This window comes from Agelaius phoeniceus, chromosome 5, assembly GCF_051311805.1.
Source record: "Agelaius phoeniceus isolate bAgePho1 chromosome 5, bAgePho1.hap1, whole genome shotgun sequence".
In the NCBI taxonomy this organism is placed as follows: Eukaryota; Metazoa; Chordata; class Aves; order Passeriformes; family Icteridae; genus Agelaius; species Agelaius phoeniceus.
Window position 1 is genome coordinate 53,962,574 of NC_135269.1, and position 27,947 is coordinate 53,990,520.

A 27,947-nucleotide genomic window follows, 5' to 3' on the forward strand; every position below is an offset into this window, starting at 1 on the left:
GAACATATTTAAAATCTCAAGCACTTTGTTTTTAATTACAGTGAAATCACCTTAAATACTTCTGCTGTACCCTCCATCTTAATGATCATCAAGTATGCCATTATCATTTGGGGATACATAAGATACCAAAGTCAACAATAGCTCTTATTTAATAATTAATGGTCAGACTCTTTTATGGGGCGGGCAAAAACAGGGTTACATTACACCATTATGTTTACATAATGTTTACTTAGGAATGCAAAATCCAATCCTACTATGGTGACCCAGATCGTTGTACTGATCAATCTTCCAAATGACACCAGCTCTAAAAATACTGTAAAATGATCAATATCTGGCAAGGTTAAAGTGAAGACCAGACACTTACTTCTGCAGGTGTTCCAGCTCTGTGGGCAGGTCACAACCTATATAAACTCTGTTCATTAAACTGTATTCTAACAGTGCACAAAAACAGGGATCCTACAAGAGAAAATTAATATATTACTGTAATCATGGTGCTCTGTGAAGTGAATTTTCAAACAAATTAACATGGTACATGAATGTAAGAGATTTAATAGGACCTCTTCCAGAAACAGAGCTCTACAAATGGTCCAAGTATGGTGCAACATGTGAGGAAGGTACCTATAGCTGCTCTCAATTACATACCAGCTAGGTGTGGGGGAACTAAATTTTCCTTCAGACCATTTCTGGAACACTGTTTTCCTTGTTCGTGAAGTCAGAAATAAAATGAGATATTAAGACAAGCTGAACTTATTCCTGTGGAAGGACCATGCATGAGTCCAAAAGGAGTCTTCCTCCTTGACATTTGTTGCATTAATTGGAACAATCACTTCTGCCACCCTCCACTTAAAGTCATGCAACTACATTTTGTGAAGAACCTAACTGTGTGAGCTTATTCAGAACATGCTTACTGGACTTGCATGCTGCTGGAGAACTTGAGAGGAGGTCAGAGCCCCCATGCTGGGGACAAAAAGGATCGAGGAGTCTGTATGCACAGAGCATGATTTCCCTTGTGCTTGGAAATCTACTGTGTGTGTGCCTGAACTGGCTGTTTGTACGGAACACACGGAGATCGGATATTCTCAAATGCAGACTGAGGACAATGTACAAGTTCCTAACATGTTCTGATGCCTCCTCACATCAGATTAACCACAAAATCATTCAATTGCTGTGGCAAATAACATATGCAATTCAAAGATATAAACCCAAAACTTACTTTCACAAGAATGTGAGGATTTCCCACAACAATCAGCAAAGCCTTTGCTCGAGTAATTGCTACGTTAAATCTCTTTGGGTTACAGAGAAAGCCCAAAGAGTGTTTTTCATCATCAACTACCACTTTCTGAGATCGCACCTAAAATTAATTAAGGATAGTTTTAGAAATAAAATGCCAAGAACAAAACATACCACAGTGTAATTTTAACATAGTATTTCCTTACTGCAAAAATTCACTCAGCTGAATGACAATTCACAATGTGTCTTTCAATATGCCTCTTTAAGTGTGCTTTCTCTTAGCATAGGAAAAACAGCCAAAGCAAGTAGTGTGCTAAAACTATGACTCATTATTTTTTACCCATATTTCATCCATACTTGAACCTATCTTTGAAAAATACTAAATAATGAGTTCTTATAAATAAGAGTGTAGTACATACATGGAACTACTTTAAGGGAGATCTAATAGTGAACTGAAAAGCTATGGTATGATGTGGAGCAGTAAAAGTAAGCACAGTACCACTGCCCTCAGGAAAAAAAAAAAGTGAGAAAATCCTGGGACTCTTCCTCCAAGCTGCAATGAAGTACTACTATCAAAATTTAAAGAGAAAGCAATAGATTTTTAATAATCCATATTTTAAACAGAAGAGTAAGTAATAATCCATATTTTAAAGAGAGGCATGCACTTAATACGCTCTGCTTTCAAATACTGTGACAGACTGACAAAAATATAGCTTCTAAATTTTTTAAAGGCCTATATGAAAAATGAAACACAGAGAATTAGACACATAAAAATTCTCAATAGCACCACAGTAAATTTACGCACTGTTGATAAGATGATAACCATGTACTCCTGCCCTTGAAACTCTTCTACTGTGCCAACCTTTATGTCTTCCAAATCAATACTTCTGAGAAGAAATCTAATTTTTTCCACCTATCGAGAAAAAAAAAAAAAGGTGTTTGAGAGAATTTGGTGTTACATTTGAGAGTGGACTGCTTTAAAATCAAAACCATACTACATATACCAAGCTTAGTAATCATTCACTAGTAAGATTTTCAAATAGAACAGTAACTTTTCCTACAAGAAAATATCACAGCTAATACACAACTTAGGTAAAGGAGTACTCTCTACCATAAACTGAACAGAAGGTGAGAGATTTTTAGTAGTCCAGATTTTAAAGATAACTCAGATCCTTAAACCTTTTTTTTCCAATGTGCATCATATACAAACCATGCATATGACAGATCCAAAGACAAGCAGCTTCCATCAGCCCTTGAAGAAGAAGACTATGAAGATTCCCCCTTTGCTTGCCAGGTGCATCATGCAAAATGAAAGGTAGAAGTGAGGTATGATCTTAAGTACCCACCAAAAGAGAAAGAGAACAAGGAGTCTCAGCTACTGGGATCCTGGTACATATGGGATTACTGTACTGCCATCTGCTAAAAGTTATTCAGAGATTATAACTGGAGTGCTCCAAAAGATTTAAGAAGAAATCCTGCCTGACTAAGCTGAAGATTACAGTCAAAGACTTCTTTCTAATCAGTGTTCCTGCAATACAAAGTGACTTTTTTAATGTGGACATTACTATCATATGCCTTGTATTATAGGCAGATGAAGGACAAAATCACATTAACTCATATGACATCATTGTTTATAGAGTGTAAGAAATTCAGTCACATCAACAGTATGAATACTTATGGTATTGGAAAAAACAAATAACTGTAAACACAGGTAGGTGCCTGCACCTGACCAGCTGGATCAATAAAAGCAAAGCTTTAATTTGCAAGTGAGATTTCTTCACAAGGGCTTGGTCTTTTTCATACACCGCAGTGTTTTCCCCAAGCCACGTGTGCAAGGTTATGAATACTGAGATGTGAAAACCAAGAATTATGTGCACCGGCCAAAATCTCCCCTGGAAGTGAAAGGGGATTAAGTTTATTTTTAAAATGAAAGTAAACATCACATACTTAACATACCTGGATATAAATACATTTAAAAATAAAACACAGCATTTGAAGTTCATGCTTAACATTCTCTAGAGGTTTAAATAGCATTACAAACTTCACGTCTGACTATAGGACAGCTAAGAAGTCACAGTAATTGTTTCCTCTATTCTCCTCAAGATCACAACAAGGTGTCATGCCATTTACTTCATAATAATTCCCTTTTGGATCCAGTCTTCAGTGCAGAGAGTGACAGAAGCAGACTGCTGTTCCAGCTGTTGGATAATGAATTCTTAACTTGCACTCATTACTTCCAACAACTGAAAAATCTGCTTTTGTTTCCAAATTGGTCTCCTTAATTGGTAGATTTTTAGAACTGAAAAACCAGTAGAATGCCATTATTGCTGTCATTATTTTAGATTTCAATGGCAGTATTGCAATGATTGATAATACACTGCGTATCAGGATACATCTAGGTGGAATTTTAAGATATGCCCCCCTGCTTTAACAAACACAGCCACCATATAAATATATGAGATGAAATACAGCAACTTTGAGGCTCTGAAGACATCAGACCTGTTAAACATTATACCTGTTTGCGGTACGGTGCAATCACTCCAATATCTGTCACTGGCACTGCAGAGTATTCACTTCGAGCCAGCTGGCAACAGTACATCATTACTTGAACTGCCTCAGCTGGATTAAACCATGAAGGACTGCGACCTTCACGTGCTTCACTGCCCTGTATTGGGGGAAAGAAAATGCGATGATGGAGATCACGTGCAGAAATTACTATGTACTAATTAACACATTATTCTTATACCTCCTGAATGCAAAAAAAGTGATGGAATATTATATATAATTTCTCTTCCTCTCTATACACCTTTTCTAGAGAACAAGTATCACCTCACATTTTATTTTTTATCTATTTTATCTATTTTTTACACATTTATAAATATAAGTGATATAACAAAAGTATTTTAAGTATGCAACAAAGGAGTTATATCTCAACTCATAATAACATGTTAATAAGCTGTCATCTTGCTTTTTTCAAGGTGGAAGAGTTCCAAACCAAGTCTCTCCAAGCAGCAGATATTACCACTTCTTACTAACTTCTTGGAAGATTAAAGAATTTTTTTTTCCCCCAAGGTACTACTTTTTCCCCTGCCAAGTTAAACTCTAATGATCCTTTAGTTTTAGAGGCTTGTATCCATCTGAATGTAGGAAACTCTCATCAAAAGCAATCTAGAGCAGCTGATAGTAACTCCAGTCTGGTCATCTGCTATGAATTTAAACTTCCATGAAAATGTCTCTACAGTGCACTTCAAGAGGCAGCTGTTCAAGTTCCTAGCAAATAGGTGACTTAAGTATTTGTTTTTAAAACCAGATGGTCAGGAAGTCGCATTACCTGTGACAGGCATATTAAGCTTTTTTTCATATCCTTTCTAGAATTTATTCTAAAAAAATCAGCAAGCTGCTAGCAAGCCTATACATTTAGTTCACTGTATGAACATTTTACATACCCTTATTCCATGAAAAATTAATGGAAACCCCTTCCTGGGCAATTTCTCCCAATTCAAGAAAGAAGTGACTACTGAGGTATCTGCACAAACTTCTAGCTCCTTATGATAAAACAATTTAGATGGCAAGGCAAGCAACGCAGAATGAGACCTGTAGTTCTTTGTGAGTTTAGTGATCTGGAAAGACAAAATCCAAAATCTGTAGCTGAAACAGGTAATTATTCATCAGACTTCTCAGAACACAGCTACTACCTTACCATCCACTAGCATTTAGCATTTCTAAGGCTGCCAAAGAAGTGTATTCAAGACAAAAACAGCAGTTTGGTCTTCTGTAAGTAAGAAGTACACCAAAGTAGTTTTTTGAAGGACCATCTTCTTCCCTTCCAAAGGGGAGACAAAGAGAATTGAATGTACATGATAGACAAATGGGTCATTCTCCAGTTTCTTGAAACATTTGATGTATAGACACACTCCTTTTTATAAGAGTCAGATTATTTCCATGGAATTTCAATGGATTCAATGTCTTTTTTTGAAAAAGTCTTGACAGGCAAACAGGGACCATCGGAACAGCTGACAGAAGCTGGCCTTAAAACATCTAAAAAGTATTTGTCTTTAAATGAAAGAATAATCATAAAGAAGCATTCCAGAAAGTAATAACCAGCTCAAAAAACCCCATTCCTGTAAAAGGGATAACACAGGGTATTCCAGTCAAAACCTATCCTTAAAGCCCTCCCATTTCCTGATCTCTCACTATGCCAATTCTCCTCAAGCACTGTGTAAGGAACACAACAACCAGAGTTTGCACTAACAGCTTTTAGGAGGAATTGTGACAGGTTTTTCAGCAGGCTGAACCTGACCTAAAGCCTAGGTCCAAACACCCTCACTTTCACCCTTAAATCTGCCATCAGATTTCCTCCCTTCTCTACTTCCATGATCATTTAGTCATCTTTTGCTCTCAGTTTAGTCCTTTGAAGTATGTTACCATGAGAATAGGAAGGCATCTTAGGAAGCTTAACATCAGCCCTATGTTTGGGATTCAGACAGTAATTAAAGCAGCTCAACCATCTGTACTTGTTTAAATATATGCTACCTCTGCCACTTAACATAGATTTTAGGTACTTGCCCATAGAGAAATCTGGGGAAGCTATCCTTCAAAGGAAGACACAATACTAAATAAGAACAATTTCTCTTCTTCCCTTTGTGAAACATGGTGTTTGCAAAATTCATCTTCAAAGAAGAGACTCTGTTTGTCTTTTTATGTTAAAAGCAGAAATTGTACTTTTTCATCTGTGGAAAATGAAGTTATGGTAAACCTGGACTATGAATGTGAAAGAGAATTTTAAGCTATTATTTACAACTGTGCTTTGTGCACCATATTTGACTTATGATACTTAAGAATAGAGGATCCCTTCAAAGAAAAGTTTTACCATGCTGGAAGACTCAGCATCTTTACTATTCAGACTACATATGCAAATTAATCAAGCTTTTCTAGAGAATTCATGCTCAAACTAGACTTATCATTAAGCATCAGGGAGCAAAATGGTGGTAAGAAACCACAAGTTCTCCTTTTTTGATTGAGCTGAAAAAGGTTGATGGAAGGCTTAACTTACCAACAAAGGATTGTATGCTCCACAGGCACCAAAAGCATCCTCATCTCTCAGATACAGCTCTCTTGATGACAGTCTTTCTAGCAAGGACATACTTAATCCAAAAGACTGTGCAAGTTTAGATTTTATTACTGGCCCTAACTGCTTCGGATCTCCAACAAGAATTATCTGTATATGAAATTTAAAAACATCCATTTTAGATCAAAAGAATTGTTACTGAAACTTTATTTTATAATGGCATACATGTTTCTGAATTCAAAGATCAATTCATATCAAGTATTCTGCTTTCCTTCAAACATTTGTTTGCAAAGGACAAAAGTATGTTGTTGTCTTAAACAGAATACATCTTTTATTTTGATAGCTTCCACACAGAACCAGTCCTCCCAACACAGACTTGTTCTAGACGTAAAGAAACTTGTTTAAGTGTTGAGAATTGATATTATGCATGAATAATCTCTATTAAAAAACTCATTACCAGAAAATGGCTGCTTGCACTCTACATAATCCACAAAATATGGAAATAATAAACAAGCTTTTTCCCTTTCAGTAAATGATGTTAAGAGAATTACCTGTCCATCAGCTTCTGAAATCAATCCAATAGGAATGAGACTCTCTGGTTCACTTGCTTGACCTGCCTCATCCAGAATCACGTGAGTGAAATGTCCAAGCCTACAATTAAGTAACATTAACCTGAAACAGGGCTGTTTTCAGATTAGTTCATTCTGCCACCCTGTGGTTGACCTCAGCAATTGTGTTAACATCCTTGTCAAGTATGCCAGGCAACCCCAAAGACACAAAGCAAAGAAGGAAATACAGAAAAAACAATCCCCTAACTTTCATTTTTCATCTTTGATTTCACTTACATACTCTGATATAAACAACCTTAAACTGAAGTATTGTACCAACGTTAAGATAGTTAGAAAAGCTTCCCTTATTCTCAGTTTCCTTAAGATATTGAATTAAAACAATGCACTTGGTATAGCAAAGACAATCCCCAAGCTTTGTTTCTGCCAAACAACTTGAGATAGTAAGGCTTTAGACTGTCCTTTTCCAAAATTAAAATCCAAGTCAGAGACAACCTTGGGTAAAAGAACTTGATATGACAGTTGTTTACCGTTATTAAAGGTGACTTGATAAAAACCAAATACATTGTAATTTTTAGTGTGGCAATCATTTTGAGCCAAAGTGATTGTCAAGAGCAATGTAATTCCCACAGGGGGCAGAGGAGACATTATTGTTTCAAATATCTTAAACATTTCTAAAGATAATTTTTAAATTTATCATGAGGAAAGTTTCTGCTTAAACATTACTAAAACCAAGTGCTTTGCTCTCTTACACAATACAGGTTCATGCAATAAACTATTAAAACAGCCCAAGTCACAGGTCAGACAGTCTGTAAAAGCTCTGGGGTTTGTGTCATTCAGCCACCTCAGTGATACTGCTATCTATGGTACTTTACCGTGTATCTGTTTGATAAAACAATCCTGCACTGCTGCATGTTGTAATTACAATCCTGGACCACAATGCCTTCTGAATATCATCACCATCTTTGCAGTAAGGTTTCACCATGTCATCAATTTGCTGCATGAAAAAAAGTAAAAAAACTTGTAAAAAAATAAATAAAAAGATAAAACAACTTGCCAGCCTAAAACAGAAATTTTAAATTTGAATAGAAAAGCTCTCTAAAAACTGTTTTAAAAGCTGAGCAAAACACATAGACTAACACCCATTTATACAGCAAAATGAGTGAATTAATTTTCCTAAGAAAATAGTACATATGCAGGACATCTGTGCTTTACTGTAAGGATCAAAATGGAACATTTGGCTATTTTATGTACTCATCTATATATACACACACATATGTATATACATACAAATGTATATCTCTACATATACACATTTACAAGTAAATACATATACATATGTATAAATATATATGAAATGAACCCACAAGGTGTGTGTCCTGCATAGAAATGACAATCCTACTTGCTTACTTTCTGTGCAAGCAGTCTTAACCTGGACTGATAACAAAAAAAAAACCAAAAAAAAACCAAAAAAACCAAAAAAACCCCAAAAAACCTAAATTAAATCAAACATTCCCACCAATACCTATTTGCTGTTTATAGAGTTATGCACAGAAAGAAAAAGGTGAAGATCTTATGCTATAACAATCAAATTAGGGATTATGATCAACTTTCCCGTTAACCTTCTGGAAAAGCTGAAGCAATGTAATACTCTGGATGCTAAGCAAACCTAAGCAGCCTCATAGCCACTGAGAGTTAAAATACAAAATCAGTATTTTAAGGTAAAAATATTAAAATGGACACCTTAAGTGGTAGGTATCTGTAATATGTACCTCTGTTGACCTGAAGGCAGCATTAACTCGAACCATAGTTCCTGGTTTTAAGAGATTGCTTTGATGCAGCCGCAAGCAAATCAGATCTGTTGCAGCGTTTGATGGTGCACATACCAAAATCCGACTGTCTGGCAGAGTAAAGTGTATCTACATTAAAGAAGACAGACATTAAAAAAAAAAAAGGTTATTTAAGAAGCAGCAGTAGTGCAAACATTCCCATTTTATTTCACCGAATACAGAACCCAGAAGAGTTCTGCACATGTGTGATTTCCATTCATTCTTTTGCAGTTCAGTTATGCTCCTGCCAGCAGTCATGACTAAGTGGTCTCAAACTGAGTGTACCCATAACAGAACTAATTAATGATTATCACATTAATGTACACTGTGCTTCATGAATACATTATGCACTACCGGAATCACAAGGTAGATACTGTTCACTGAAGTTTTAAAGACAAAAAGGCTTGAAAATAAGCCATTAAGAATTCTGTTAAATCCATATGAAGATGGATTTTCCTCCTTTTATGGAGCTGTAGAAAATTATTTTAAAAGAGTATTTTGAAAACGCCTTTGGAAAAAGATATGCTGGCACTTACAGAAATACTATAAATGTTCCAACATTGAAAAGACTAGAGATGACTGATTTGTTATTTACTACTACCTGTAAAATAGCTTCAATTACTGTTACTGTTTTTCCAGTTCCTGGTGGTCCAAAGAGAAGATAAGGTGTTGGGCGACATTCACCACTCAGTATCCTTTTCACTGCCAGTTTCTGTTGCACATTCAGCACAGGATTGAAAAATTCACCATCTCTCTGTTTAAGTGCCACAGTTTCACCAGCTATAATAGAGACAAGCATATCTCAGAACCTCACATATATTTTTAATGTATGTAGATTAAAGCAATTCCAATTCACAATATGCTTCTGCACATTTTTTGTTTTCCTTTTGTGGTAACAACCAATGAATTTCTCTAAAATTCCATTTTCATTGAATACCAAGTAGAAAATAAGCCATTCATATTTCTAAAGTGTACTGGCTCTTTGCTGAAAAGCAGAAAAGGACCCTCATTACATAACCAAACAATCAATAGAAACTCTATTCAGTAATTTTAGAATCAAGTTCACTTTCTTGTCCTAGAACAGAAAAACTTGAGAAACTTCCAGTAACTGGCACTTTGGGAATGGTACCAGTACTACATATCAGCCCTCTGCTACAACTGCTGGAATTTTTTTTCTTAATCCTGTCTGAATTAGTTTAGCTTTAAGCTTTCCACAGTAGAATCTTATTAACCTTTGGACAGAGGCACATTCTAGGTAATTTCTCAGAAATTCTTAAACATACTTTTGATAAAAAATGACATGATCACTCTCCTCTCAGGCATTTCACTACAATGATATTTAAAGTCATACTTTCCAAAAAAAAGCATAGGAATAATCTGGGATACTTGAAAAAGTTTTAGCATCTTTAGCAAAGCTTTCCCAAAGATGAGAAACAGCATCCCAATAACAAATTGAAAACTCTGAATATGATCAAAAAGTCATGAGTAAATGACTGGGAAATAACTATTTATTTATTACAAAATATATCATCAGATGCATGCTCCCCCTTCCCCCAAAGTAAAGTGTTCAAAGCCAGCCTGGATGAACTCTGGGCAACCCAGTCTAGTGGAAGGTGTTCTTGGACGTGGTAGTGAGGTTGGAACTAGATGATCTTTAAGGTCCTTTCCAACCCAAATCATTCCAGATTCTGCGAATTAGAGATGTTTAAGTCATGCACCAAAAGCCTCCATAGAAACTTCCTGCTAGTATTTCTAGAATTTGTCTTTAAAGGCAGAGCCTGATTTACTGATGTGATACTTATTATTTAAGCACAGAAAATATACCAGGTTGGCTTTTTTGCAGAGTTACTCTCATCACCTCTGTTATGTTCACCTCCCTTGATGTCATACCTTTTGTCTGTTTGTTCTGCTTTTTTTTGACCTGCAAAGAGAAAGTGAAGATAAATGCGTTTATAACCTTAAGAAGACAGGCAACTATCTTCCCTGATACTTTTGAAGTTGCTAAGCTTTAATTTTTTTCCCATTAAATAGAATACCTACCGTTAAGACAGAAAGGTAAGAGTAGTAGGAGAAGGTGCCAGGAATTTCCATGTTAAGTTTAAGATTTCTAATACTTTGTTCTCTTAACATTAGACATTTAGTTCACAAATACTCTGCAGGCTCAGATGAGGATTCTGAAGCCATGACTACATAACTTTTTTGCTTCCACAAAAACAGTCAAATTCCAGACCACTTTGAAAGATACATGCATCCTCCTTGGTGGACATGTCCCTTTAGATGGCAGCACAGGAGAAAACTGCTTGTAGGGAATGTGGTGTTGGCAAGGTTCTGGACATCATCTTAAAAATACTGATTCCAAACCACATTGATTGATTACTCCTTTTTGTAAAGCACAAACTCCAGGTGAAATAATTAGGGAATTAGGAAAAAATCTTGAGAGTAAAGGTGGTGAAGTACAGGTTATGCAGACACTGTGAAAATTCTAGACAACAAAAAAAACAACAAAAAAAACCAGAAATGCTGCCACATGCCCCAAGCTGACTTGATTTAGTGCTGGTGACAGTCTTGCTTCAAAAAGGAAAGAGAATTAGGCAGCCTCCAAAAGTCCTTTCTACATTTCATTAATATATTATAAGTGGCAGTTCAGCCTGGGTAAATCTACTCAGAAAAGGATGATGATCTTCTATTACAAAATTATTTCCTGCCTCATTGACTGGACTTACATATCTGCTCAACAGTAGCTATGAAAACTAGTCTAAGGCAAATCTGACAATTTCCACCACAATCATACACTTTTTTAATATGCACTTTCCTTTTTGTAAGCTTTATAGTATCAGCTGTCATAAAATCTCCCATCTCCAGGCAGCAAACAAAAACTTCTGTCATTAGAATGCAGCAGAATATACAACTTTGATTCTTTGATACTCCATTATGCAATTCCCTTCCAGCAATAGCTGTACAGTAGGTATCTGGTACCCATCTGAATGAACGACCATTTTAAGGAACATTTACAGAACAGTTACCTTACTTTCCTGCTGTGAAGGTTGTTTAAGGCCATCATCAACAGCACAATACTCTGTAGTATTCTGGGTCTTGATAGCTTGTGGTGATTGTAACACAAGCCTTTCTGGAAATAACACTAAATTAAGCAGAGAAAAAGAAAGTAGAGAAATTTCAAACAAACACTTTGCATGTTTCACTGATTAATTTTACTGTTGATACATCAGCTTAGTCTGAGCTGCTAAAAATTGGTTTATCAGAACTAAGGTGGTAATATGTGAGGTTCACATGCATTGCTCAACTCAATGAACAGGAAATCAGCATTTTTTAATAAATTCTGAGGCAACACAAAGCATGGCCATTTCACTGTTTATTATTATAGCAGTATGCATGATTCCTACATTTCTTGTTGGCTCTAACAGTTCACAAAGTTTGCTTCCTATCCTCCTGCCTGTGATGGCTGACAGATGAAATAATTTTGACAAAACCTTCTATACATTCAGTATTGTTTTTTCTTCTTAAAAACCAAACCAAACCAAAAAGCCCCTAAGGCATGGAAAACTCCTGTAAGAACAGATTACAATGCATTTTTCCCAGTACACCCTGATGTGAAAGCAATAAAACCCACAAGACTCTGCACAAAGAAACTCCTCTAGACAGCTTAATACCAAATGAAACGTACCTTTTTCACCCAGGTACACAGCTTGCTGAATGGCCAACTGGCATCGCCTGCTAGGAATACTGGAACCAGAATACAGATTTGTAATTAAAGTAAAAGCTTACATTTCCATATACTGTGAGAGCACACTCCTATGAGTTACCTGGTACTTTTACTGTGCATAAAAAAAGTTTTATATAAAAATGTGTATTTTTTAAAAAAAGGAATCTACTGAGAAATATGCTGCAGAACTATAAACAGCTTAGCTATGAATAATACTGACACACATAGTCTCTAGCTTTTCAGTGATACAAAGATGATCTGGTGTTCAACACTTTCAAGGAACTTCTTTGCAGGGCTGAATTTACAGAGAAGATTATGTAACTCTAAACAGGTAACAACATCCCATGAACAAAACAAAAGTATAAAAGAATGGGAGATTATCACCAGCTACTTTTACTTCCTGCATAGTCTTGCAGCCATATTAGTACATTAAAAAAAACAAAACAAAACCACTGAAAAACCTAAGAAAAACACCCCCAAACACCCCACCTCATTCCTCCCCATTTTTCTGTCTGGCATTGGTGTGGCTATCTAGAAATAATTAAGATAACAACTCTTTGGACACTGGTACAATTACAGTCTTTTAACCATGAATATGGTGGCAAAGGTGTGTTCAGGGAAAGAAAAAAGAAAAAATTGGCAAGATCTTAATTATGTCTTTCTGTGTCCACCAAAATAAATAGCTGATGGTCATATTTTAAAAGTTATTCTACTAGAGGAATCATTAAACACAGCTTTATGGAAGCTTATAAAAACACCTGCAATGAACAAATTCCACATCCATGGGCTCCAAGTTGTAAGCACGTTCAAAGTCAGCATTAACCTTAAGAGTAACATCTTCCTCACATATCTGTTACAAAAATAAAAAAAGTCAGGATACTGATGAAGATTTAGTACTTTAAACATAAATAAACATCTCTGAAAGCACTTAACCCCCCACCAACTCCGAAATGTAAATCTAGATTTACCTTCTAACAATATATTACATATCTAAATTATGTTAAAAGTTCTTTCAGAGCAGGCAAAGATTACAATCTCAGAAGAATAGGGAAGCCAGAGTTGTCAAAAATACATTAAAAATACAAAATCACCATTCAAAATATACATAAAATAAACCTATCTTCTCAGAAGTCAGGTTAAAATAGTCTGTAACTGCAGGAATTGCAAGCTTTCCTTATAAAACCTGTGTACCACAGTATTTTCAAGAGGAGAAACACTTTGCTTACCTCAGCGACATAGGCTATGTACTCTATTATATGATCTGAGTAGACCTGACTTTTCAGTATCACCTTATCACCTAATTGAAAACAAAGTTAAAAGGCAAAATATTGTTACAAGGAATAGTAACATTTTCACTGCAGCATGTAATTTCTCCTTCCCTTCTGCATGTTTAAAATAGGAATTTGGAAGAGCCTAACTTCAGCAAAGTTGCTGTATACACCAGTACTGTTTTGAAATGCCATATGTAGTTGTATATTATAAAAGGCATCTAGTATTGATGCCATCAGACAACACCTCTTGAAAACACTATCTTGTATAATATATTACTTGAAATTCTGAATTTAATTTTAGCTGCTTTCCCAGTCTTTTTGCTACACTTATTGCTTTTTAAGCTATTACTACATCGCACAGTTTATTTTTGCTGAAAGCCCCACTGATTATTGTAAAAGAAAAATCCTAAAGTACTGAAACATCTGTAAGAACAGACACATGCAATGCTGCTTCAGATGGCAGCCACTATAACACTGAGACATTAACATAGTGTCCTTGAGTCCCCTGTCCCTAGTCTCCGGTCAAGTAGCCTAAATGAATAACTTTGTGCTCAAATATCTGAAAGACTTCTTTAAACAAATGAATAAACAATATAGTTTGCATTGTGAAAACACAGATCAACATGCCATTTGACTTTATCTCAGGTTTATTTCTACCTGGAATCAGGCGAGGTCTGCCCTCTTCTACTCCTGGCACTTCCAGCACTAACAAGTTCCCATTCCTTTTTAAAGTAACCCCACTCATGTAGTAGTCTTTTAAATCCATTTCTGCTTTGATCTCTTCAAGCCATAAAAGAGTAGAAAAGTTTGCTTTATAATTATGTAGATTAAGACGCTGAAAAATAAACCCAGTATACATTATTGTTGTACACTAAGATACAGAACCCACTATTGCTAACATTAAACAAAACACTTCTTGAGACAGACTGCACAGCAACTGGATTGCCAAATAAGATACCTAAATGCATCCATACACTAGATAATATTTTAAACCTGCTTAATAGCCAAAATGAGATTAGTTTAGTCCTTGAGCTCAAATACAATAGCCCCTCAGCTAAAGAGTTAACTAAGTCTCTCCCTACTACAGCAGCAGTTTCACCATCTGAATTCAGGGGCAGTCTACAGACTGAGTTCTGTGCTCAGTTTATGCCCAGAAAGCAAAAAATCTAAATAGATGGACAGAGACAGCTGAAAAGAGAGTCATGTCAGTCTCGGCCCTGGCTGATGATCATGCGACTTACGGCGAGCTGAAAGAACCTGAATTTTCTCCCTCAGAGCTTAACAGCTCTTACTGCAGAGGTATTCTCCAATAGCACCAACTTCTATCTAAGGTTAGGGTGTGGTTAAAAAAAGTAACCATTAATGGCAGGCCTTCAGTGTAAAATTATTATAAACACTACAGAGCTTTATCTACCTTTTTAAGAGAGGATAGCTAACCTACTAACTTAATGTGATCCCAAGCTTAATGTGAGGTGTTTAGTCAGCAGACAATATAGCCTCTTACATTTTAAAAAAGTGTCAGCTCCAGTTTATAAGTACTTAAAATTTACAAAAACAAGTGAGTTGCAGCCATATTCTACCAGAAATGAGAGCAAAGTTTTGGAGAAGGAATCATTGTAGCATTCTTGTTAAGACTTTATAGCTTTTTGGGGGGTGTTTTATATGTATTCTGAAACTGCTATACTTGTGGGAAGAATTTGAACAAGATTTAGTGAATTACATCTGAAGATGTTTACAAAAACAATTTTTAACAATCAGAAAAGACTCCTCTGTTATTGCAGTAATTTAAGAGATTGCGATTTTCTATGAAATAACAACTTTCCTGACATCTCAAAAAACCCCTTCCAGTGATGCCTAAAAAGTGAGAATACAGAGAAATCTTTGTTTAGCTTCTGTGATGTCCACCCCCAATACACTTCAAGTCTCTTTCCAGATTTTCCCATTTATGCCTTTATGGTTTTGTAAGCTTGGATTCTGTAACATACTGAAAGCCATGGAGGTTATGGGATCCAAACTGAAGTTTGAGTCTAACTGACAAGTGTTATGTCATCTTCTCTTACACTAAGGACTATACATTCTTCCTGAGTTAAAGGCGCTTGAACAAAAACATCGTATCAAAAAATATTTTTATATAAAACCGGCACTTACATACCTCTGCTAGGAGGGGCTGAAAGGTCAGTATGTCTAATTGCTGTTCCACACATTTTCTTAACTCATCTGGTATGGTAAAATGCGGGAGGAAGTTTGAACACCACCTTCTCTTATTTCTAAAATGAAAATGTACAACATAACACTTAGCTTGCTTAAGTAATGTACGTAAAAACCAGCTGGTTAACATGCCACAACACCGTGACTATAAACCTAAAACACATACACACACACAACAGACTAATGACTCCTTCAAAGGGACAACTGAGAAGTTTGTTATACTGGGAAGAAAGGTAAGAGATCTTATGAAGATGCTCCTTGACACTGTAGGGAAAAAAATGCATGTGGCCAAAGCTCAATTGAAGGTGAAGCTGTCCAGTACTGTAGGGGAAAACAAAAATGTTTTAAAAATATGCCAGTAGCAAAAAAGGACTATTGGCCCATTACAGGATGAGGATGGTCACCTCACACACAGGGACACAGACAAGGCAGAGATGTTTAATGCTTTCTTTGTCTCTGTCCTCAACTTCAATGAGGGGCTAAGGGAGTGCCACTGCCCTTAGCTGGAGAGTCATGACTGAGAACGATAAACACCAAGTTGAGCCTGAACTTCTGCAGGATTTGCTGCTCCTGCTGGATTGCTATTAATCTATGGGACCTGATGGTAGACATCTGAATACTCAAAGACCTGGTTGGGCACAAAGGGTTACAGTGAGGGGGGTGACATCTGACTGGTGACGTGTCCCTAGTGCGGTTTCACAGGGCTCCATCTTAGGGCTAGTTTTCTTCAACATCCTCTCAGATGACTTGGAAGCTGCATTTGAAGGTATACTGAGTAAGTCTGCCAGCGATACTAAATAGGGAGGAGCTGAGGACTCCCTCAGATGCAGAGCAGTGCTGAAGAGAGACCTACACCAATAAGAAAGATGGACAACCTTGTTTTGAATGAAAGATGGGAGACATTAGTCAGATGCAAACATTAAAGTTGTGTAAAGAATTAAGAAGCTTATTATCTCAGAAAACTATTCTCAGTTTCCCATTTTTTCACACAATAACACATTTGTTACTAAGTAGATAACTAAAGAAACAGTGTTTTATCTTATTACCATACTACACATTAGAGATTCTGTTTAAAAAACCTACAAAGAAATCAAGCAGTTAATTACTAAAACAACCTCTCCTATCAAAAATGTCCACAACCATCTTGTTTACAACATATACGAGCATATGTAAAAACATGTAGAGATTCTCCCAGTTTCACACTTTCTTTCTCAGCATTACAGATCAGATATAACAATACCAAACAGAGCAGTCTTAGGTATTATTTTATGCTCAAAGTGACAGTACCTTTTTTGTTTAGGGGCAGCCACTGTCGTCTTCCTTAGCTGAGAATCTGGAATATTTTTAGGCTTTCCTGGAGAATAAGGTTGTACAGGTGCTATAAGCAATTCTTCTTCATTTGTTACAGTAGCTTCAATATAGCGGCCAACAGTAAAATCCGAAAAGCCAAGCAACAGGAGCTCTTTACTGTGTCCATGAATCCTTCAAGTAAACAGAAGTTATCTTCTTAAAACCAACATGGTCACACCTCATTTTCCCCAGCCATGAGATACATTCTCATTACAGTTACATATGAGAATTGCTAATTTAAGGTAATTCCTCAACGCTCCCCACCTCAATTATTTGGGAAACCTTCAATCCAGATTCCCTAACCCTAACCCAACCCACTCAACCAAAAAATGCCAACTCAAAATCCCAGCAAAAATCTCAAGCCCACAATTTCACCAAAATCTTGGGTAAAATGCAAAATCCCTCCACTCAACGCACTAGGGCATAGAATTAATACTTCTGTTACAAGGAACATCTTGGAATTACTGCTACTGCAAAACAAGAGCCAAACAGGTCCAACAGAGGAACCTGAAGCAAATCCCTTCACTGTCTGCAGTAACTGCTCTGCAGCACCTTGTGAAAGGCTACTCAGAACTGAGCCCTAACTGTAAACACATGAATGGAGAAAGTAGGAAAGATCTTCTAATTCTGGAAAACATACTTTATAAGTGCAAGTGTTCCTTGGGCAGTGACACAAGGGAAAAAAACAGGAGGTTTGTTCAGATTGGTTTCTATGAAACTTAAGCACTGCTACAGTGCAATTCCCTAACTACATGGTCCAATACCGCTACCAAGTGCCGGAAACAAATGCATCCCAGAAGAATTCCAGCTTACCTTCTCTTTGGCAGGAAAACCACTCTTGCCAACTAAGACTATCTGCTCAGGTTAAAACTATATCCTGTTTTTTTCTGATATAAAAACTCAAAACAGACACCAAACTGTCCAAATTTATGGTCTACATTTGCAGTCTCTATGGCCTCTTAAGTGGCCAGCAAACCCTCATTAACTTCATGCTGCAGCCTCCCATGAAGCTTTGTGTGGCTTATTCTGTATTCTTAGAAGACTCTAAGACTTTGTGTCTTTTATGGATTTACAGTGAAATATAAATCATTCTTTCTACATGTGTATCTCCATGAAGGCAAGCCATGCCTGCAGCTCTATCTTCCAAACTAGAGCTAAATCATCCTCCTAAGAAATTTTTTACCCCTTACTTCACTATTTAAAATGAGAAGTAGTGTGAATATTATTGCAGCATTACTTCAGTGAATGAAAACTTGTTTTCCCCTGTCCAACTATTCCTTTACCATCCTAGGAATCAATGGCTGTGGAACACAAGGTCTGTACAGCTACGGCTGGAAGCAAGTGAAAGTTACACAAATGTAATACTCCTACTTGAATGCAGGAGCTCCCACAAAGCCACTTTCCATTCTTAACTAAATGAAGAAAGTATTTTGTATAGCAAAAAAAAAAAAAAAAAACCCTGAAAAACAAAAAATGCTCAGCTATTTTTTGTTTTTCAGGGGTTTTCTAAGATTTGCAAACCACTTCCTCTGTGAATTACACCTTCAGTGAAGAAAGCTTTTTCTTTTCTATTTCAGCATACATAACTTGAATTTCCCATCACAGAACAAGAAAACTTCAGATCAGGCAATGTAGCAATACAAGATACTAAAGACTAGAAGAAACACATCAGACATAACAGAGGAAATTTGCATTAGCTCTAGTGCTCATGGAGCCATGGATTTACTACTAAGAATATATCCATCTGCAGGCATTATCTTCACCTCACTGTGTCATTTTAGAGATGTAACCTACTCCCACTCATATTGTTTCATTAGCTACTACAATTTTATTTCAATAAAAAATCAGAATCAAGCAGTGAAATAGTAACTACTTTCAAAGTCACAGATTTCCAGATGATTTGCTAATATGTATTGGCTTACTTTACACTACACCATGTTTTGACTGTGGTAGAGTTAATTTTCTTCATAGTAGCTAGTATGGGGCTCTGGTTTGGATCTGTGCTGAAAAGTGTTGATAGCATAGGGATGTTTCTACAGAGTTGAAAAAGGCTTGCACAGAGTCAAGGCCTTTTCCCCTTCTCATATTGTCCCACCAGTGAGGAGTCCAGGGGTGCACACAGAGTTGGAAGGGGACACACACAGGAGAAGGCAGGACAGCTGACACCAACTGCTCCAAGGGATATTCCACATCATAGGGCATCATGCTCAGTACATAAAGCTGGGGGAAGGAAGAAGGGAGGACATTCTGAGTGACAGCATTTGTCTTCCCAAGTCACCATCATGTGTGAGGGAGCCCTGCTGTGCTGGGGATGGCTGAACACCTGTCTGCCCATGGGAAGTGAATGTATTCCTTGTTTTACTTTGCTTCTGATAGTGGCTTTTGCTTTACCTTTTCAATTCTCTTTATATCAACCTATGAGTTTTCTCACTTTTACTCGTCCCATCGTCCCCACCGTCCCACTGGAAGGAGTGAGCGAGTGGCTGAATGGGGATCAGCTGCCAGCTGGGGTTAAAGCACAACATGCCAAGAAGAGAACTGTGCTCAGAAACAGAACTGTTAAGTTTATTTTCATTACTTCCTGGCTTTGTGCTGGTTAAAAATAATGGAAAGAAATACTTACACAGCTGTGCATGTAATCACTATGGATATTTTTTCACCTGGTGGTATCACAATTTCTGGAGTAATATTGCTGTGCTTAATTGGTTGCTCCACATGGTCTTTTTGCTCACTTTCTCCATTTTGCGTATTTTCATCTTTCACCAAGGAATTGTTTTCCTTTGTCCTTGATAAATTTGTATCTTGAAAATTAATTCCTTCTGTAGTAAATGTATAAGAATAAACTTTGTTATCAAAATTTCTATTGCTAACATAGGCAAATCTTCTCAAACAAACCTACTGGTCTCCTGAGGAGCTAACACTCAGCACTCAAACACTCATCTCACTGTACCTGGAATGACTCCATTCTTCATAATGGATGTATGGCTCAATGACTCACACGTTGTTCCTTCACTGTTGTTAAATGAATTAATTGCAGCTTTTGAGAGGTTTTCTTGATTTATTGGAAAAGATGGACTGTTCTCACAGTTTTGAGGAATCTCAACACTGAATTGCTTGTCTTTCACCCATCCAGCTAATCTGCAGCTGATTAAGGACTGTGGTACGCTCCCTTTATTCCTAGAAGCAGTTATGTGATTAGTTACATAATTAAGTGCAGGGTGAATGTTCTTGAGAAGTTTATTTCTACCTGAAGTCAAATACAAATGTCTTCAGCAGGTCAGTTCCCCTTATTTCATAATTGCTGTCAGAAAGAAATTGCACTGCTGCTTCTAACTAATGAGAGCAAGAACCTCTGCTTTACGTTAATATTTCTAGGTCGCATCAACTACCATATAAAGCATATACAAATACCATATATAATATAAACAATGGGAGCTTAAAGTTCATCATTGGGTAACCAACTCTCAGGAGAGAACACAGAATAACAAAGAATGGATATGCAGGTCTGTCTTCATTTAAGCCTTGATGCCCAGATGTGAAAAAAAACCCACACACAAACAACCCCAACCAACCAACCCCCAAAAAAGCTCCACCACCAAAACAAAACCTAAGGATACACCGACATAGTTCTTCAGCATCTAAGTTCACAAAAAAGAAAAAAAAACAGAAAAAAAAATCTGTTCTGCTTTTAATACACAAATATGCAACAGTCCTCTTGTTCTAAGATTTTGAAGATGGCAGAGTATCTGCAGCTTAAGTTAAACACACAAGTAAAAGCTTTTGCTTCAATCCTTGTTCTAGGAAAGACTGTTCTAGGATTGAAAAGAGATACAGAACTGGAGAGTCTCAAAACACTGTCTGCAAAATAAATGCTCAATATCAAAAAGGTTATCTTACAGACATTAAATTCACTGTGAATTTAATTCCATAGTATCTGGAGGTTACTTAAATATCACAAACCACAAGGCTCAACTAGAAGAGACTTCTGAATGTAAAACAGGTTAAGAGATAGAGTGATAGAAATAAAGAAATCTTCAAACAATCAGAAAGGCTTACTCTATCCAGACCATCATTCTTTTAGATTCCCCCTGCTTCAGAGTTCCAAAGTCAGTCATTCTTGATACTTTCAACTCTCCTTTGTCTCTCATTATGTCTTCATAAGGTTCATCCACATTACCTTCATTAGAGTGAGATGGTCTGCAAAAATAATTTTAAGTAGCAGTTTTTAAACACTAATAGCCTCAGGAAATATCTTTGACTCAGCACAAATTTAAGAAACTATACCAAGGCACAGTCACAATATTTAGAAACAAGCAGGTGAGATAGTTCATATTTTTCTCAGCCATTTATACTTCCAAGAAAATTAGATTAACTAATTTAAGCAGCAACAAGTCTTTTGTCAGCAGCACAATAAACCAGCATAAAACTTTGGATGCAAGACTAAAATGATTGGAGGAGTTAACAAATCCCTGCTAAAGAACTAAATCAAATGGTGAGTGAAGTAATTTCATTTTCATGGCTCTCTTTGGGAGCTGAACAAAGACACAACAAAGAGCAGCTCCTTAGCATAAGTCATGATTAGCACTGCAGCTAAGAGATAAAATGACTAGACTGGAAGTGTTTCACCCTAGGTACTTGTGTCTTCTGCTTATGTTCCTAATCAGCAAGCTGAGGACAAAACTAAGAAACAGTTGAAAACCAAAAATTATCCTTGAAAACTTTTATTAAAGGCATATGAAACCAGGGATGTGCTCTTTCCTGTCTAAAACACTGAGCACAGGTCTAAACTCCTGTCTTTTACCTGTAAAACAAATTTTCACATAGTTCCTATTCTGTAATAAAGAAACTATTAATTTAGATAAAGTGGCATGGAAATAATTTAGAAATATTTTAATAATCTCACTAGTATGTATACGCCCTCATTAATCCTGAGTTATCTGACATACTGAAGCAGAAAATGAGTGCAGCTGCTTTTCATTAGCTGTATCAATTTACTAGCCAAGCCCACTAGATGTCTCCCACTGCAGCCTAAGCTGCAGTTTTTGATATGGTAGATGTACACTAAACCTGAGAAATCAACCCTAAGGTCTACTTTTGTAACTTGGCCTCAGTAATAATTTTCTATATAAAATCCATCATTAAAAATAGGTGCAACTGAGAAAAACAAATTGTGAACAATTTGTACTGTTTTGCAAAATTATGTAAACACTTCAAGTTTCTTTTAGGTGCAACTTATTATATCTGTTATCTCTAGAGAAAACAAAACAGCTTATATCATTCTTTGTAGATCCTTTGAAGACATATATATGGCCATATGGCCTTGGCTAAATTTCCTAGAGATCTCCCAAAGATGATGTCTGAAAGACATCAGAATGTCTTTTTGCTCTCCCCTTGGACTTTCCAATTGACAATTTCTTTTTGGCCTGCAGAGTTAGACTACGTAATCCTGCCAAGACCTCAGCATGTGAAGTGATTTTACAGTTAAAATATCTATTTATTCAGGTGGTAATGGTGTGTTTCATAGCACAGACACTTAAACTCCAAAGTCAAATTCCAGATCTTTGCTGAGGTCTGCTATTGACTAGTTACCCATTTTACTTTTGTGTAGTTGATTATTTCCCTAAGTTTTGCTTCTTCTCCATAATGAAGATCATCCACTTTTTTCAACCTCTTCTGCAGTGTATCCAGATCCTCCTCATGCCACATTTAACATCTGAAATCCCTGCAGAACCTCTCAGATCAATACTTGCAGGCCGAATGAATCTATTATTAAGACCATGAAACTTTTCCTTTTAGGACAGATATCTGAACAATCACTGTAACTTAAGACAAATAGATTAAAGAAATGTGTATTTTATATGAATTTTGCAGTGATTTGTTTTCAAACAGTGAAGTCCTTACTAGAGGAGCACAATGAACTTGGCATTTTACTAACATGTATGCAAAACTCCTTCCCTGCCTAGCAATATCCCTGAGAGCAGCTGCTCCTAGTTTTCCTTCTCTAGTAGCACTCATGTTCCTGCCTTCTGGAAGGAGAAAAAAACCCAAACAAGGGCCAAATCATATCATGCTCTGATTTTTCCAATGGTCTATTATGCCTTCTAGTCAACTAGGGAAATATTCACAGTATTTCTTGCTTGACAGATGCAATAAAATGTCAGCTGCATAACTACACCAGGTCTCTAACTGCTATAAAGAGAACAAAGTAATGTTACCCATCCTGGCTGACTGGCACCAAGCAGAGAGCTCTCCAAATGTAACAGGACTGACTGCTCTCCACCACAATTGTGTTCACTAGATCATGTCTACGAGGTAGGTAGCCATCAGGAAGTCTCAGTGAATCCAAAGTGAAAAATATACTGTCATCTATTGTCCCAGTTCTTCCACAGATGCTGGAAATGCGAACCTGTAATAGTTTGTATTCACTGTTACTTGATATTATCTTTTTAAACTAACAGACATACTGTTTTTCACCTGAAGCAGCCCTTCTAGCATTAACAAAAATGCATTCTGAAATTTCAGTTATTCATAGGAGATAAACACAGAGCCCTAACCCAGAACCACTGTGCCCGTTTTCAGATTTAGAAGAGTAAAGAAACACAAGTACTTCACATAAGCATTAAGTTCCACTGAAGTGCATACTACAACATGACACTTAACCATGATATCTTTCTTGTGACATGTCAACTTAACTAATTTACACTTCCATACTAGCAGTAATGAGACAAAATATTTTCGTATGCTTGATGTGCAAATATTCAATATATAGAGTTAAGACAAAGACAATAAACCATAAACCTAGCATAGCATATGCATTACTAGAGCAAACAAATGTTTTCATTAAAATAAAAAGAAGGCACTGTGGTTGTTTTTAAGCTGAAACACTTGAATAAATTAAACTTTATAAATTCCCAATCATGAAACATCCTCATTATAACTAATAGCAAGAATTCAAACCAGCAATTCATAATAGGTAAGTTAGTTACTCTTTCTGATCAATGAAAGTTATGTATGCATTTTCAAAATTATTTTTTACAAAATTATTTTACACACATGCTCTAAATGGATTAATTAATACATTTTTATCTTTTTAATTAAAGATCTGTTATAGAAGATCTACCAATATTTGTAACTGAAACCAATTTGAAACCCCACTTCACCCAGGATTCCTATTGCCAAAAACAATGTGCACAATATTTACCTTGTTTACTTGTTTATACCTCAAAGGCCTTACAGCAACTGCTTCAGTCTTCCATGTTGTCGAGTTAATATAGTATTTTGCTTGCACCCAGTCACCTTCACAAGGTTTGAAATCTATACAAAACAGAACATTTCTCTAGGTTAATTACTATTGATACCATTTACATTACTCCCCTACAGAATCAGTGTAAGTTAAATAAAAGCCAGAACAATGCATTATTCGGATCCACTGAGGCCGAAGTTTATTTGCTGTCCTTTGCTTTGCAGGTTATGGCAAACTACATAGGAGATGCTAGTTGAAAAATACATCTGCTAACATGTAACTTCTGCTTAAATGCAGGCTGTGCTCAGTGAGAATGAACAGGCAGCTTTCTCAATCCATGTCTGGCTGTTTCACTATGTTTCATTGCATATTCCATTAGAATTTATTTGGGATGACAACTGCAAGTTTGTCAGAAGATATTTCTATTTTATACACAAAATTATTAAGAAAGAGGAAACAAGAAGTCCCTACACACCTTCCCAGACGTCTTGCATTGCAAAGTATGTATTCTGATTAATATAGCCACCATCCACAGAGAGAGAGGTAATATTGCCAATTAATGTTTTCTTATTTAGTTCAGAGGCATCACAAGTGGGACTGGACTCTTCTTGGGTATTCTGGATGGTGTCTACCTATTAATACAAAAATAACCCAAACATTTAAACAGTTGACACTTAGAATTAAATACATATTCCTACAATAAATATACAAAATTTCAATTGCTTATGGAGACAAAGCTTCTTTTAAGACAATTACTTACTACAGCTGTTACTTTTTGGACACAAAAAGAGTAAGTAATAAACAGTAACTTCTCTTTTAAAGAGAAACTTTAAAACTTCTCTTTTAAAGAGCGATGTATGCTGCAGTGCTGACTACTGCTATAATTACATGCTGATTTTTCAAAACTTTCTCATACCTCCCTTGCTATAGGTCTACTTAAGATTTTTCAATTGACAGGAACACCATATCCAGCAATCTGTCTGTACAAAACTGGAAGTAGAAAATGACTATTTGAGAAAGCAAAAAATATGTTTTCAAGATGGTATTTATAAACACTACATGTATTTATATACAGACTGATGCTGTCACTTTTTAGTAATTTGATTAAGAAAACCCCTAGAGCAGCTTCTAACAGACTCTTCATATCACCACCTCAGATATAAGTTTACTGAAGTCTGATCCAATCTGAAGCATACTATCATACTAAATTTTATATGATTTATATTGTTGAACATAATGGTTACCATTTGCAATAGCAAGATCTCCATTTTTGTAATTGTCAATAACATTGAGTTACCAATTTATACAACAAGAAGTTTTAAAATTTCTGTTCTTATTCACAAGAACATAAATTACTCCTGTGCAAAAAGAGCAAACTTTGCGCAAGATCAAACTGCTTTGATCTTCTTATCCATTCATATATAATTCATATAATGGATTCTTCTTATCCATTCATGTAACAATAACATCAAATTGATTGAAACTCGGAAAAGTTACACAGATCTGGAGTAGCTATGACTAAATTTCTGATGCAATAATCTCAACTAATAGCTTCTTATTCACTACATCTACACCTGTATTAAACATAACTTGAAAGGCAATGGAATGAAACAATAAAATTACCCCCAAACTCCAGCTTATCCCCTCTAGGTGAACAGCTTGCAATTTCTCCTATTTTGTAGAATTTGTGAGGCTAAAACTACAGTAACTTCCAAAACAAAGCCTCAAGGTACTTATGGAGAAAGTGAGACTACTAGTTATCTTCACCTCTTACCCTGACAGCCTTCAGGCCACCTGATGTTTTATCCTCTTCCACGGTGGCAATAACTTCTTGTCCAACAGCCAGCAACATGTTTTTTGTAACAACATCCTTTGTGAAGACTATTGTGTCATCTATCATCCCATAATCATGGCAAAGTCTTGTCACTACTCCTTGTACCTTTTTCAGTGGTTTTTCATCTGCATCAAAAGGAAAAGTGTTGACATAAACCCAAATCACTTGTTTATAGAACTATGCAAAAAGGGACATCCGTTCTATCAAAAGACCAAATGGAAATAGCAACAGTTGCCAACTAATAATTTTCACAATTAAGTCTTGAATCTTATGGCAATTTATGGTTTCAAACAATTAGGAAAGCTAGTTAAATACAAACATTTTAAAACCAACACACTTTAAGCTCTTTATAAAAAAATAAATTAATAGAATATCTTGCACTGAAAGAGACCCATAGGGATCACACGGGTCTAACTCTCTGCTCCTCATAGGACTATCTAAAACTAAACAATATGACTCAGCACATCATCCAGATGCCCCTGGAACTCTGACAGACTTGGTGCCTTCCCTGGGAAGCCTGTTCCAGTGACTAGCACCCTCCCAGTGAGGAGTCTTTTCCCACTGTCCAATTTGAAACTTCCCCTGATGCAGCTTCCTTCCATGTCCTTGTGCCCTGTCACTGGTACTCGGAGAGGAGACCAGCACCCCTCCCGAAGGTGTGGGCTGCGATGAGGTCACACCTCAGCTTTCGTTCCTCCAAGCTGAACAAGCCGAGGGACCTCAGCTGCTCCTCCTCAGTCACACCCCCGAGACCTTTCACCGTCTTGCCCAGCCTCCACTACACTCACTGTAATGGTTTGATGTAGGTCTTGTACTGAGGCATCTGAAAGTGCACACAGGATAGTGAGGCTGTCCCAGTGCAGGACAATCCCCCCCTCCAGCCACCCACCAAGGATGCAGTGCCTGATGCACCCCAGCAGGACATGACCGGCCCTCATGGCTGCCAGGGCACTGCTCCTACTCCTTACTCCATATTCTCAGCAGCAATAGTAACCTGTCCTACCCAGGAAAAGGCTAAAAAAGCACTTCCGGGAAAACTGCACAGGCTCTGGAGTCAAAAAAATGCCCTCTCATCTCAATCTCCTCCTTACAACCTTTCCTAAGGAAACAGGGCTGCACTCAGCTCCAGGCACGTGGGGGACGAGCAAGCCTCACGGCTCAGAAACTGCACCACAAACCCACAACAGGCCCGAAATTCCTACCAAAGGTCGCCCATCTCTCATCTTCACCATCTGCGCGTCTCCACAAGTAGGAGACCGCCTTAGAGAGGAGAGAGAGCATCCCGGAACGCCTTAGCAAGGAGCCGGAGCCCCAGGCCCGTCTCAGAAGCCGCACCGCGGGCCCAGCCGGCGCGCGACGCCTCCCTGCAGCCGCCTCGAGCCCGCGCGGCTGCCGCGGCCAATGGCGCTGCTCGCTCCGGGTCACGCGGCAGCGCCACGCGCCTCGGGGGCGCCCCCGCGCCCGCGCAGGGGCGGCCCCGGCGCCGGGAAGGGCCCTCAGGGCGCGGGGCTGCCCTCTGCAGGGGATCGGCCGGCGGCGCTTGAGGGCGCGGGAAAGGTGGAGTCGCACGAGGCTACCACGGAAGAGCTTAAAGGAAGGGAGTGTGTGCAGCTTGTTGCTTGCTGGT

General features: G+C 37.3%; 1 protein-coding gene across 1 annotated transcript; it reads right to left on the reverse strand.

The window, feature by feature from the left end:
- MOV10L1 (Mov10 like RNA helicase 1) lies at nucleotides 1-27,601 on the reverse strand. Its single transcript, XM_077178011.1, has 26 exons — nucleotides 27,523-27,601; nucleotides 26,261-26,445; nucleotides 24,962-25,118; nucleotides 24,445-24,557; nucleotides 23,459-23,649; nucleotides 21,300-21,440; nucleotides 20,194-20,420; nucleotides 19,867-20,062; nucleotides 17,181-17,375; nucleotides 15,838-15,952; nucleotides 14,343-14,520; nucleotides 13,641-13,711; nucleotides 13,173-13,264; nucleotides 12,376-12,434; nucleotides 11,717-11,832; nucleotides 10,584-10,614; nucleotides 9,295-9,473; nucleotides 8,637-8,783; nucleotides 7,740-7,861; nucleotides 6,850-6,949; nucleotides 6,284-6,448; nucleotides 4,677-4,850; nucleotides 3,746-3,895; nucleotides 2,036-2,143; nucleotides 1,214-1,351; nucleotides 1-456 (listed from the first exon to the last, which is right to left on the reverse strand). Exons 1-26 carry the CDS (start codon nucleotides 27,599-27,601, stop codon nucleotides 361-363), a joined length of 3,525 nt encoding a protein of 1,174 aa, XP_077034126.1. The 3' UTR covers nucleotides 1-360.
- Nucleotides 27,602-27,947: the final 346 nt, after the last annotated feature.